Source organism: Rhyacophila brunnea, unplaced genomic scaffold (genome assembly GCF_057557595.1).
Source record: "Rhyacophila brunnea isolate RB1 unplaced genomic scaffold, BYU_Rbru_1.0 scaffold_12, whole genome shotgun sequence".
In the NCBI taxonomy this organism is placed as follows: Eukaryota; Metazoa; Arthropoda; class Insecta; order Trichoptera; family Rhyacophilidae; genus Rhyacophila; species Rhyacophila brunnea.
The window spans coordinates 36,989,249-37,003,409 of NW_028232774.1; the positions used below are offsets into that span (position 1 = coordinate 36,989,249).

The window sequence follows — 14,161 nt, forward strand, 5'->3', positions numbered from 1 at the left end:
TGTCATGCGCTCAAATTCAAACATGAGTCAGCCGGGATGTGTTGCGCATCAGAAAAAGTGCAACTACCAGAAATTGAGATACCACCACAACCATTGAACAGCTTGCTCATTGGCACGGTTCCAGATTCAAACCTGTTCCTGAAGTCCATTCGCACATTCAATTCATGCTTCCAAATGACTTCGTCCGGAGCAACAGAAATAGTTCACAATACTGCGGCAAATGGTCAACAATTCCATTCTACGTTCAAAATCAAAGGCCAAGTATATCACAAAGTAGGCTCATTGCTGCTAATGCCAAACGAACCACATACGTTTTTACAAATCTACTTCATGGGCGCGGCGGTGTGCATGTGGATGCACGTTGTGGCTACAATAGCCTCAATTCGCCTAATGCCAGGCGCATCGTCGGCGTCGTCGTGTTGAATGAGCACAATGAATTATTGAAATTCTTCAAAGCACACATGCACGAATTGCAATGTGACAATCACGCTATTGTCATCAATCCTGATAAAACACCAGCTGGAGAGCACGTACGTCGATTCAATGCGACTGTTGTTGACGACATTGCTGGAATCATGGTTGGCGACCGCACATCGACGCGAGAAATCGTGATTCGAAGAAGAAACAATAATCTGGAGTTCATCGCTGACACACACCGTTCATACGACGCTCTCCAATATCCGCTAATTTTCTGGAAGGGACAAGACGGATATTGCATAAACATTAAACAACGAGATCCTGTCACAGGTAATTCATTCATTATGAACATCATTACTCATTTTGAATTGAGAAAATGAATGGTTGATGTTTTTTTGTTTTTATCGGCGGTCATCGTCTACAGTGCTCTATTCCTCTTTCTGTCATAGATCCCATCCCCACACACTTACGATACATTCGTTACTTTTTATTTAACAACCAAAATATTCACTAGAAATAATTTATATGGCAGAACAACGTTTGCCTGGTCAGCTAGTAATATTATAAGAATCTGATCGTATCCATTTATACCACACACTTACACTTAAAAACTTAATAAAAATATATTTTCATGACAGAAATCATAAGTTTACTGTGCGAAAATATCTTCTTGGCTACGTAAGGAAGCGCTGTTGGCGACTAAATGGGAGGAGCTTCTTAGTTTATAATGGAAGTGCGGTTAAAAATGGGCGGGGCATGTTAGTTCACAGTGTTAACACGTAGCCAAGAAGATGTTTTCGCACTATAGTATGGCACATGGTTCTAAACTGCATACGGGTTCAGTCCATGGATGGGCGCTAAAGTGGATGAAATATATCCACCGTAGAAAGAAAAAAGGACGTTGTCCACACAAATCAAATTTAACAGGAGGCACACAAATGTTTTGGTTAAGGTTTTCGGTCAAAGTTAAAATACAAAATATACATAACCGTGAAGTGCATGATAATTAATATTTTGGTTTTTATATTCCTAATATGGTATTAATTATTTAGTTAATTAAAGAAAAACCAACAAAAATTATGGTTAAGTCGTTTTTTCCACTTCATTTCGTTCTTTTTTTTAATTGTCAGCTAAATTTAGATAATTACTAAATAAATTTAAAAAACTTAACTATTAAAAAATTAGACTAAATTAAACTAAGTTATAACTAAACGAAGACACAATAGAGCTATGGAACCACAGATACACAACATCCGCCACAGGATCAATAACACAGAAATTTATTCCAAACATAAACTCTTCCATCACTCTTGCCAGGAACATAAAAATATCACACGAACTCACACAGATACTAACAGACCACGGAGCGGTGCGAGCTTATCTAAAAAGATTTAAATTGAGGGATGATGACTATTATCCATATGACGCCAACACATCTTAAACTGTGTGGCATGTCATCAACGACTGCCCTATACTAGAAAGGGAGCGATGAACTCTCAAGACTCGGTGTAGACAGCATAATCATGAAATTGACCTCCAAAAGCCTCACGAAGTAGGTACTTAGCAATAAAACTACACAAGAACACTACACAAAATATTTAATCCTGGCCACAAAGAAAATTAAAGATATAAATGGAGGAACCTAATTAGCCCCACATCAATGCAACTAACCCACCCAACCACCTTGTACGAAAAAGCACGGGCATGGTTATTAATAATAAAAAAAAAGTTTTAGATAATACATCAGCATTTGCAGCCTACATCCTTTGGTCATAACAGGCACGACGTTATTATCCAATAAAACCTATTTTGAGTTACGTCCTTTTTCCTTTCTAAAGTCGATATTATTAACAAATGAGAGCTTCAAAGCCAGGGAACTCAGAAAAAATATATATAAATAATAAGAATATAGCCAATCGGTATTTTATTTATTATCTGTTCTGTGTTCAAAACCTATTTTCGGTAGGTAACTGTTAGATCATCGGGATCAGAAACCGCATGCTGCTGGTTACGTACCACTGGCGTGAAGCAAACGTATACTGAATAAAAATGTGACAATCTTTTTCAATGACACTTAAATATTATTTAGAATTTTCGATTTGGTTTTTTGAAGGGTACCTAGATCATACGATATATGTAGGTACATATGTATTAAAAATTCATGTAGGTACCTAGTTTTGGGGCTCTACATCTCTAATACAAAATTCGTACTTGCTTACGGACAATACGACATATAATAATATATTCTGGTCGATACGTCAAAGCACTGTATGTATGTATTATAAAATGACGAAAGCGGGGGGCGGGTATTGAGATGTACGTGAATGAGCAGTTTTAGTTCACAGTCGTGGTGACATGTGAGCTACAATATGGGTGGGTCACAATAATTATGGATAAAGTCCGATTTTCATAAAATTCGATTTTTTCTGTTTAAGTGTCTTTTGAAAACTTTGGTACATACTAATTCTTGACAAAGCGATCAAAATATTTAGTGAGATCTCTTGCCGTTCTAAATCGTATGTATGGCTCAGAGAACATAACAATTAAAGATAAGCAGATAATATTACTTATATGCCTTTTAAATGTGGTGCTGATGGCGAAATGCTGTGTCTTGTGGAAGGTTAAAAAAACGCACGATTCTATTAGTGAGCTTCAGATTCTAGACAGCGTTCCTCGGATAAATAGCCGCATGGCCCCCACAAGGGGGGGCTGACAGGGCTCTAGTCTGGGGGCCCGAACTCTAGAGGGGCCCGGCGTGGCGGGTTGGCCAGATGATTGAGATAAACACACATCACAAATTTGCTTTAATATTCTTTAAAAAGTCAACTGCGGCGCCACTGTACTTCACAATCATTAATTAACATTTTAAAGTATATGTTTGTGCGATGTAATTTTTGATTATTGTCTGTCGATACTCGACAACTCCGTTACTAAAGTAGATTTATTAAAAATAGAAAAAACCGCTAAAGCGTCAATTACATTGAGCTTTTTTACGAGCTGTTTATTGGCGAATTTACAATCTGCCTGTAAAGTCGCCCAGTGTAATCATCGAACAAGCTAATAATCAGGTTGTAAACACTCTACCGAGAAAAGTTGTAAGTCGGTCAACTTTACACGCTACACACCGGCGTGTGGGCCTACTGCGTCTGCGCAGTAGAGCGCAGTACCAACCTCCCGGTAAAAAAACGAACTACGTTCCGTCAAAATAGTCGCTGGCTTGTGGCTACTCCGCGAATGGAAAGTTTTGTGTGTAATCATCAAATCGCAGTAGCTGAATCGCCCGCTTTTAAATTCGCCAATAAACAGCTCGTAAAGAAGCTCAATGTAATTGAGGCATAATACGCTGAATAGGTACCTACACTTCATTTTACTTGAAACACAAATTGAAAAATGTTTATGTACCTAGTGCGTCAAGCTTCCTTTAACTATCCTAGCCTGAGGGCCCGCTTTAAGATATGGGGGCCATGGATAGCCCCCATGTAAAATGATGAGAAGCTGGAATAATTCCGACACGGGTTTCAGGCAGTGGAAATGTCTGCTCGACGGCCAAATCATCAGTGTCACGATCCTTTTTTATGCAGTCTAGACGAAGATAGTGAAGCACAAGTAATATCTCATTAATCTACATCACTACATCCATCTAAAATCTAATTGATTTTTCTATTCCTAGGGGGGTCCGGACCAGCGTTGCCAACTTAGCGTTTTTCTTGCCAGATTTATTTTGTTCACGTTCTTTTATCTGGATTCTATGAACTAATGATTGAGCTATTGAATTAAGTAAAATAATTTGATCCATCATTTTGATTATCATAAAAACCCACTAGGGTGTCCGTTTTCCACACTGTTACCCTATATTTTTATAAAAAATAATAAAACTATGAATTAGTTAAAACTTCTTACGTGATGCTTAGAAAACTTAATTAATTAAATTTTAATAATAAATATGACCATAAAATATATGTAATAATAAGATGGGGTCAAATCAATGACATTATTAATGGACGACGCACTCAGCACAGTAGCTAGCAAGTAAATTCGCGATATTCGCACGTGCATAGGTAGACGTCACGCAATATCCATTATGCGATATCACCTTTATTGTAATGACGTTAGAACAGTGTTTCTAGTATTAATATTCATTTGAGCGAACCCGTTCGAAACGAAACATTAGGTAAACCCGACAAAAAGCATCGGGAATTTATAGCAATATCACCTTTGCTGCAATGGCGTTAGAACAGATTATGCTATTCGGCAGACCCGACAAAAAAGTGAGTGTCATTTTTTTCCAGATGCTTCGTCCATATTAATGCCATATTAGGGTCCAATTCAACAAATTCACATTTTGTTATATTTTTACAATTCGTAAATTTATCTTTGACTTAAAATATTTTTTTTTTCTTTTTAATGTTTTCAGATACATATTTATTAATTAACACAGTTGAAATCGCCTTAAGTAGGCATCTAGCTTGCAAAATTCGCATCTGGCATATTATGGGCTTAAATCTAGTGTATTTCAAACAGGGGGGTCCGGGCCCGGGTAACTCCCCTTTCCTCTATTGGTCACCCCCCTAAAATCAATAAATTATTATGGATATTTCTTTCAAATGGACCATACCATTTATCCGTGTGGGCGCCAGACATCAAACGTTCACACTCACAGCACTTGTCACCCTTTCTCTGGTTTACCGAAATTTGGCACCTTTAGTAAATAGGCAATTTTAGCGAGTAACCTTGGTGTATAAATTTTGTATTAAAATATTCAAAACGAAAACTTTGGTAGGTACGTATCCACATGAATTTTCAAAAAAAGGTTCGATGTAAAAGTTTCTTTTGGAGGAAGAAATAAATAATAAGCATTTTTAGAGGCTTGTTAATTTTTAGGCCTCGGGGACTATATCCTCAGCTTTGCTCCGGGTAAATCGACCTAAAAATAAAATTAAAAATACAAGCGAAAAAGATAAACCGAAACTGTTTGTGAAATAGCTCGGTAGTACAGAGTTATTCAACTCGTGGTACAAATTTCGCACTTCTGTTATTTGTTACCTGTCAAATATTTCGCGCGTAATTTTTGACATATCGTCGGTTGAAAGTCTAACATTAAACATTTTTTAACACGACGAATCCTGGCGTCACCGCACATCGCATCATACTACATACAAACATGGAAAATCTTTGACGGTCATGTTGCGAAAATTATGGTCAGAATTCGATAGAAATCATCGCCCATCATCAAATTTTTTAGAGAATGATAGTGTTTTGGGACAATTGGGCGCCGCACTGTCGAATGAAATAAATATACGTTCGTTACGATTGAATTCAGAAAGTAGACGAAGAATTTTATTTAGTTTCTATTTACTACTTAGTAGTTTTAATTCATTTTGCTCTTAATATGTTTTTTATTGCGGATAGAGAATTATTATGCCTGAGGCTTCATATAAAAATAAAAGAACTTTCTTCTCGTTGGAATTTAAATATATGCACAATAAAATCATTATTTATGTGTGCATATTTAAATTCTCACCAAGCATTAAATAATAATATAAGTACCTAATAATTTAAATATAAATAATAATATTAAAAATATATTTTAAAAGTACCTATAATTCATGAACGTTTATTTATTTTCGAATTTCTTTCGATTGCGTGGCGCCCAGTTGTCCCGGCGTCGAATCGTCCTAGACCCCTGCTGTATGTGGTCGATGAGCCAGACATTTCGATTCCAATAAAATCGCAACAACTTGGCCTCTTATACGGTTCTTCATGGCGATTTTTGTATAAAGACCTTCACCTACACCCATATAAGATACAGTTCACGTAAGAACCAAAGCAAATGGACCACGAAGATTTTCCGATTTGGTCTTGGAAGAGCAGCTATCGTATTTGGGACGCGGAAAACCCACAAGTGATTCAAGAATCAAGAGAGACCGTTACATGCTGTGAAAGTTACTGCTTTGTGGGATTTTTGGGCTGGATACGTCATTAGGGCCATTTAGGCCAGGCCGTAGGTACTTTTTCAGTATATCATAGATCGTTTTTATGTAGGTACTAGTTAGGTATTATATTTTTAAGGTTATTTATCGATAAAATCATTACATACCTACTCAAATAAGTAAAATTACACCGTACATTCACATTTGGCGTACACTGTAGCAATGTGCTTAGCTTTATAACCAGGACTTATAAAACATTTATATGCCTCTCACTCCTAGAAAAACACAATTTACTTTGATACGCAATAACCGGTTGACAAACCGATACACATGCTGACAGACATTGCAATAGGCCCAAATTTTAAATTTTCTTAAATATGTGAGTCGAATTTTCCCAAGAATTCTAAAACTCGACAAGTCTACACTAACCCGCATTTTAAATGATGTATAATCAAACATATGACTAAATTTTCAAATTAAGGTGACGCATCAGTGAAACGCCAAATAATTTTCAACTGTACGCGCGACGAAATTTTGGACTCGCTGCCATTCAGTGAGAGAATGTTGACCCAGGAACACGTCACTTTGCTGCGTGATGGCGACGGGTCAATTAATTCTAAAATCGTGTAAAGATGACTAAAAACGTTACCCATTTACTTTAAAAAGAAAACATGTCAATGAATATATTATTATTGTTACTAATAGAACAATAAACAGAACATAAAATGGACGTATGTTGGATTTATATGACAAATAATATTTCGTTTGACAGGCGTCATTTTCACCCGCCACCCGCAATCCGCGCATCGCCTAGCAACTATCTTTTTAGACCGTGCCTCAACTAATGCATGGCCTTAATGTTTTTCTTATCGTTTCATTGTCTTTTGTTATCTTTCTTACAATGCCTAACATCGTCTAGATTCTATAAAATCGTCTAGAATATAATCCATTTCAAAAATATAAATTTAGGATATTAATTTCAACTTTTGCAAAAAGCTTCGTGCACGTTGGGACTTTGGTTAATTTTTGATCCTCTAAATCAGTGGTCTGCAAACATTTACAAAGAAAACTTTAATACTATTATTAATTATTATACTTATATGAATCTTTTTAACTAGGTTTGTAGAATGCCTCGAATAACTAAGAGATGGCACAGTATAATTGGTCATCCAGAGACTAATAGAGAAAATAATTGCTTAAGGCCATGGCCCCCGCATCTTGAGTCGAGCCCCCAGGCCTGGATTTTTGGCTGGTATGCATCTTCTCTTCGGTGGTTGTTGGCCTATTGGATAATGCTATCATCGTAATCCATATCCGTCTTCTGTGGCTTTCCCTTGGGTGTGATGATAATCTTAGGCTAGTTAACCGGTGGATGTTTTTTAAGGGCTAGATTGGTCATACTGAATTTGTGGTTACCGCCCACTAGCAGACGCTTCTCAGACGAGTGGTCATCAACCTCATTTTCAACGTCTATCGGATAGTGTTTCTCAACTTTTTTATACCTGCGGACCACTGAAATCGCTAACGCAGCAGATATAAAAAATATTATCAATTCAGCGGCAAAAGAAGTGAAAGTGAAACGTCAGGATCGCGGTTGATTTCGTCTTGTAAATCCATTAATCTATTTTAAAAACACAAACACTTGTAAGTACATGGGTTTTGAAGATTTTATTGGAATTTTTAGCGTAGGCGCGTACAATCGTGTACCACCATAAAATTTCTATGGACCACCAGTTGAGAAACACTGAATTTTAGATCACGCCGCCCGATTGGGCGAAATCGATCCAATCGCCCTAAAACCTAAAACTGAAGAATTGGTACGCCTTGGAGCGAAAATGCTATATTAGATTTTAACTGAAAGGATTGCTTTTTATGTCAACATGTTGTGTTTAGTAGGTTACCTATTCTCTAATAAAAATAAAAAATAAATGTAAATCATTTTATATTTATTTTTGGGCTAAATATTACCACTTTTTCATATCAAGATTTTCTTTTGTTCTATTCGCGTAGCTTTACTAGGTATAAACACTAGCGAAGTATTTTTTTATTTTCTGTGAAGTGTTCGTGTTATTGTGATATTAGTCTGAAACTGCATGCAATAAGAAATATCATAGAGATTAAGAATACGAGCGACCTGTACCAATATGTTACCATTGTAAAACACGAAAAGATTTCTATGAGTGATATAATAATATTAGAAATAGAGGTAAGAATAACTACCTATTTATATAATGCTGGGTATGCGTATTTATTATTCTTACGAGTATTCATTTATGCAGGTAGGTATGTGTTTAGCCAGTGACGTCCCACAGAACTAAGCAAGTAGTGCACAGCCTAAGGGCGACATATTATGAAGGGTGGCGAATCGAAGACAGAATGTAAAAATAATCGTTGACGGATTCGGAAGACCGTGGAAAAACGGCGTAACGCCCTTACATTTGTCTTGATTTAACTATCTGTCCGTCTCCAGGAGAGAGCGAGATAAGAGGGAGTCGTATTAAAAGGGGAAATAAATGAAATAATTCTTTATTTTAATCGAGTTGTGAAAAAAACGAATAGTAAGATACTGTCATAATAATTCGACAGATATGAAGAGTGCATTTCTATCATATCGCCACATCCAAGAATATTGACAGATGGCACTGCCACCTGATAATTTTAAGCTAGTATTTAAGAAAATACAACACGGCAAGGAATTATGGCAAATTCTCTCAGTTTTAAGAAAACGTTGATTGATCTATAAATCCATAACGCGGTCCAATTGAGGATTACATGATGTAAATTGTACGTAAAACATTTCACCGTGGTACAGTTCGGCGTGAGCTTTCTATCAGAGATATTATGGGCGCATACTATTCGGTCTCTAAGTATATTAGATTCAATATGAACATTAATTCGATTTTCATAGCTGATTTTGGCAAAATTCATGAATTCAAGAATGAAAACCTAACCTAACCTGACCTAACTTAACAAATTATCCAGTATATCGGCTATTTTCAAAATTTGTTTGCTACTGGCTTCCTGCAAAGTGTAAACCGACAAGAACCGCGTTTTATTGAGACATGAATTTTATGTCAGTACCTACTGCATACGTACAAGTTTCTGGACACGCCAATTGAGACCTTCCTCTTACGAGCCAGATTTCCAAAATGACAGAACGACATTTCCACCACTCACGACGAAGACCACACATAAAAAATAGTTCTAAATAGTTAATTAAATATTCTGAAAATTAGTTACATTTTATGTAAGGATTATTTAAAAAAAATAAGTCGAACAAATTCATTTAAATCGCCTGCGGCGGCGCTACTGCACACTTAAACTTCAACCCTTTTACAATTTGGTACGCGCCTGTTAAGTACGATAATTATAATTAATCACAATTCGCCTTGCCTACTTACGTTTTCATTATTATTTATGTATACCCCCTGCTGATTTAATCTTGAACAACATGCCGTAGTACGCTATTTATATTCATTGCTGAGAAACATAAAAACATATGCTCAGTGTTATGACATTATTGTTTAATGATACCGGAAACAGTAGCATTTCTGACGCATAAAAAAATAAGAAGAAAAAATGAGCATTTTGAAAACATCAGTGGTGAATAGTCTTATTTTTTTTAACACTGTAACATAACATGTTATTCTTGTTAGCATAATTATAATAAGACATGGTACATATTAATACTAACATAATTAAAACATGAACAATAAAATTAATTAATAGCAAACATCTGCAGTTAAATGAGACGGTACACAATGTGGGTATGTAATGTTTCAGGAAATATAAAATTATCTATACATACATTTACGAACTGTTTCCTACAACAATGGAAAATATTTATTTAATACAAGGGGGACGAATTAGGTATATTATATTTACGCGCTTTCTCAACTGATAACAGAATGAGAATATGCCATACAATGGAAAGTGACTGGTTATAGACGATACGGATTATCAGAGAGGACTACAATAATAAATAAAACACATATGATTATAATTTACTATACGTGTTACTATAAATAAATATTTGCAATAATATTGGTCACTCTAGAACCCTCTATGAAACCCTTGCACAAAGAAATTTATTATAAGTACCTAAAGTTTTTAATTATTGCCGTTATAGTATATTATAATATATAAGTATACATTATTTATGTATGTTTAAATGAAGGCAATTATCATTAAAAAGTCATTAAACTAAAATTAGTAAATTAAAGGTTCTATTTTTAAAAATGGGTGGGAAATATTGATATTTCTTTCGTCATTATAGGTACATTTTCTTTCTGTGTAGGTAGTCGATTTTTAAATTTGGAATTCCCATTTATTAGTTTTCAATATTTATGGCTAATAAAAACTTAAAGATGACATTTGAGTATTATTTTTGGCAAATTGGTGTTTTTGTAATAAAATTTTAATTGAATGATGAATGACAGTTGAAAATTTTCATTGTTTTCCCATAGAAAATAGTCCTTGTGTCAATGAACTTACGCGCTGCGAATCGATGTTTTTGAATGAAAAATTGCAACAAAATAACTGCTGAACTCACCCCTGTGCTGCAAAACGAAGACCGTCAGCAAAATTGCCAGAAAATATCTCATCTTAAGGGTTGATAGCGGAAAATCTGAATCGAGAAGGGAAATTTGACACAAAACGGTTCACAGTCGGTTATTCATCGAGCGGATTTTGAAAATGGCTAACTCGGAATATTTATTTCACACGATCGCGCGAATTCTCGCCATGTTTTGGCTTTTCTTTGACGTTTGGCGAAAATACAATGATGTAGGCGCGTGCTAATCTCACCCTAGCTGAAGATGTATAAACACAAGTATGTATGTATTCATATTTTCATACCTATCTAGAGACGAGCGCAGCATCTGGGCTGCCAGATGGCAGCGAAAGGATTCCCAATTTAATTATGAAAATAACATAATATTTTAATGATCTGTCTACTATCATTGAGGTCGTTTCAATAAAGAATTATAAAAATAAATAAAGATCATCAAGCTATCTAATGTTGCATCTAACTTTCCGTCTTTCAATTAATAATTGATAGAAATCATCAATTTATTCAATTACAACGGAATCCGCAAACCTAGAACATCCATTTTACTATTTCGACAAATATTAATAACGATAAAGAGTAATAAAATCTTTTGAATTAAGGTGGTTGCTTTACATAAAAAAGACACAATATATTATGGAAATGTGTTTTATATAATAGTAACATTGCTCCTGTACCAACTACAGCAAATTAATTTATGCACTACCAACCTTACGACTTGGAAAGAAAATTTATGAAAACTGGGGAAATTCTGTTTGACGCAAAATATGGCGGTGTTTTCAAATTATTACATTTAGATTTTTATACACAGCTGAAATTCAATCATTTTTTGTAGACGATTTTTGAAAAATCGTTTTAGTAAAATCAACAGCCCACTATATGCCCACAATTATTACTATCAAGCATAAAGTATAGCATACCCAGAGTCAATATTCATCCTCACATCTTTTCACTTCTATTTATACATTCAAATATATAAAACCAATCTAGATTAATGTTGTCCGCTAGCTCGATTTTGAAGAACTAGAAATAATCATCACAGCGATCGAGTGGAACTGTTTTGTTCTCTTGCCTCTTTTAAATTAAGTTGCTCCAAATTTTAAGACGATACATCAGTGAAACGGCAAATAATTTTCAACTATATGCGTGACGATATTTTGAACTTGCTGGCATTCGGAAAGAGAACATCGAGCTGGGAACACGTCAATTTGTTTCGTGATGGCGAAGGGGGTATTAATTCTTAAATCATGTAAAGATGACTAAAAACGTTACCCATTTACTTGAAAAAGAAAATATGTCAATGAATATATTATTATTGTTACTAATAGAACAATAAACAGAACATTAAATGGACGCATGTTGGTTTTATAATATGGCAAATTATATTTCGGTCGGCATGCGTCATTTGCACCCGCGACCCGCAATCCACGCATCGCCTAGCCACGATCTTTTTAGACCATGCCTCAACTGAGGTATAGCCTTAACACTCATTTTAACTGGATGATTGCATTTTTTTTGTATTTCGTCTTTTCTTCTCTTCATAGTATATAGAGCATATGCTTAATAACTTTGCACTCCGGCTCTAGGATGAAAATGATGTAATATATCAGTAATCTGTTATAAAATGTATACTCTACTTTTTTATATGTTTCAGTATTTATATTTTATTTTTCATTCTCTTATAAGTATCTATTAACTATGTGTTTCTTTCTTTCAATCATTTTTAATAGCTATCTCCAATGTATTTTTCATGACTGTAATTAATATTTAATTTAATTAGGCTTTTTGTATCCGCCTGTTATTCCATCACTTTCATATCATACTTATTCTTCTATGATTGGCCTAAATAAATATTTTAAAAATAGCTTTACATATGGCTCTGTTATAAAATCCTAGTTTCACTGTTTCCAATCGAGGATGTCCACAGCATGTTTAGGGCCATGAAATTCTTCATCAGAAATTTAAGAGAGGTTACGTGAAAATGTTTCTTTTTATCATTATAATGGAGTTCAGATTGTTCAATCAATTGATTATTGACTTATTGAAAATCAATCTGTGTCGAAAATCGCAAATCCAAGTGAATATTTTTTCCATCCACGTACTTATTTGCCTAAAAATGTTATGTATTTATTGCTGAATTTTTAATTATTTGTAGTTGAAAAGATTTGTTATTGGGTGCATATTAAAGTAGGTAAACATATTATAAACATATATAAATATATTGAAGGCGACATGCGTAGGTATATAGACTGAGTCTAAATATATGAAAATAAAACAGAAAAAAGGACTACTGATCCATTAATTAAGTTAGCTATGCAATTATCTTGACAGGACGGTACTTAAGTCATTAAATCGCCCATGATATACTGAAGTCCGTCAAGACGGAATGAAGTTTTATATTTAATATTCTTTTACTCTTGAACTTTAGTATTGTATGTAATAGCAGCGAAGAGTGGAGATAGGCTGTGGAAATCCGACAAAAAATAGCGGATACCAAAACTTTGTCATTCTTACTTCACTTCACTTCACGATGGCTGAGCGGCTTATGAAGTAATGGGCCCCAGGCTCGAATCCTGGGTCCGGTAAATACACATATTGTTTTTAATGTGTTTGGAGTCAAAAGTATGTACCTAATAGCATATCCGGAAATTTGTACGTATGCAGTTTGCCATATCACACTTCACCGTGAAATGTTGTATCGGAAATATATGGTCGTATATTAAAGACTGTCCAACCTCTTTGGGCCGTATAGTTCTGAGATAAAATTCATGTCGAAATAAAGTTACTTAGTTAGTTATTTAAATTACAGTTTTTGTTGATTTACACAGTTTCCAGGAAGACAGCGGCAAAAAAATTTTGAAAATAGCCAATATACTGGATTATTTGTTAGGTTAGGTTAGGTTGGGTTTGGTTAGATTGAGATCTAATAAAATTGGAACATTATTGTCTCCAATGCTCCACGAACGACGCGTAATTGTATAGTATACGGTCATCTCTTTCCGATAAGAAAGCTCACGGCGAATTGTGCTACAGTGAAATGTAATAACAATTTACATGTAACCACCTAATAGGTTGAGCAAATGACTAACATCTATTTCTTACGTAAAAACAAAAATCTGTTAATACAAACCTCCACTCTGTTGAGGCCCATATTATGATCTTCTTAGGATAGGACATGGTTTTAAAAAAAAAAAGCTTTATCTCAATAGTAATAGACGAAGATTTTTCTTCAACCTCTTTCATTTAG

The 14,161-nt window shown here is 34.9% G+C and overlaps 1 protein-coding gene across 1 annotated transcript in view; it reads right to left on the minus strand.

Moving 5' to 3' along the window:
* The window catches only part of Hasp (Hig-anchoring scaffold protein), a 93,482-nt gene extending 82,312 nt beyond the window's left edge, over nucleotides 1-11,170 (minus strand). The window contains exon 1 of the mRNA XM_085961247.1: nucleotides 10,900-11,170. Within this exon, the coding sequence (XP_085817373.1) occupies nucleotides 10,900-10,951 (52 nt within the window). The 5' untranslated portion in view covers nucleotides 10,952-11,170. The remainder of the gene's footprint in view (nucleotides 1-10,899) is intronic.
* Between the last annotated feature and the right edge of the window lie 2,991 nt (nucleotides 11,171-14,161).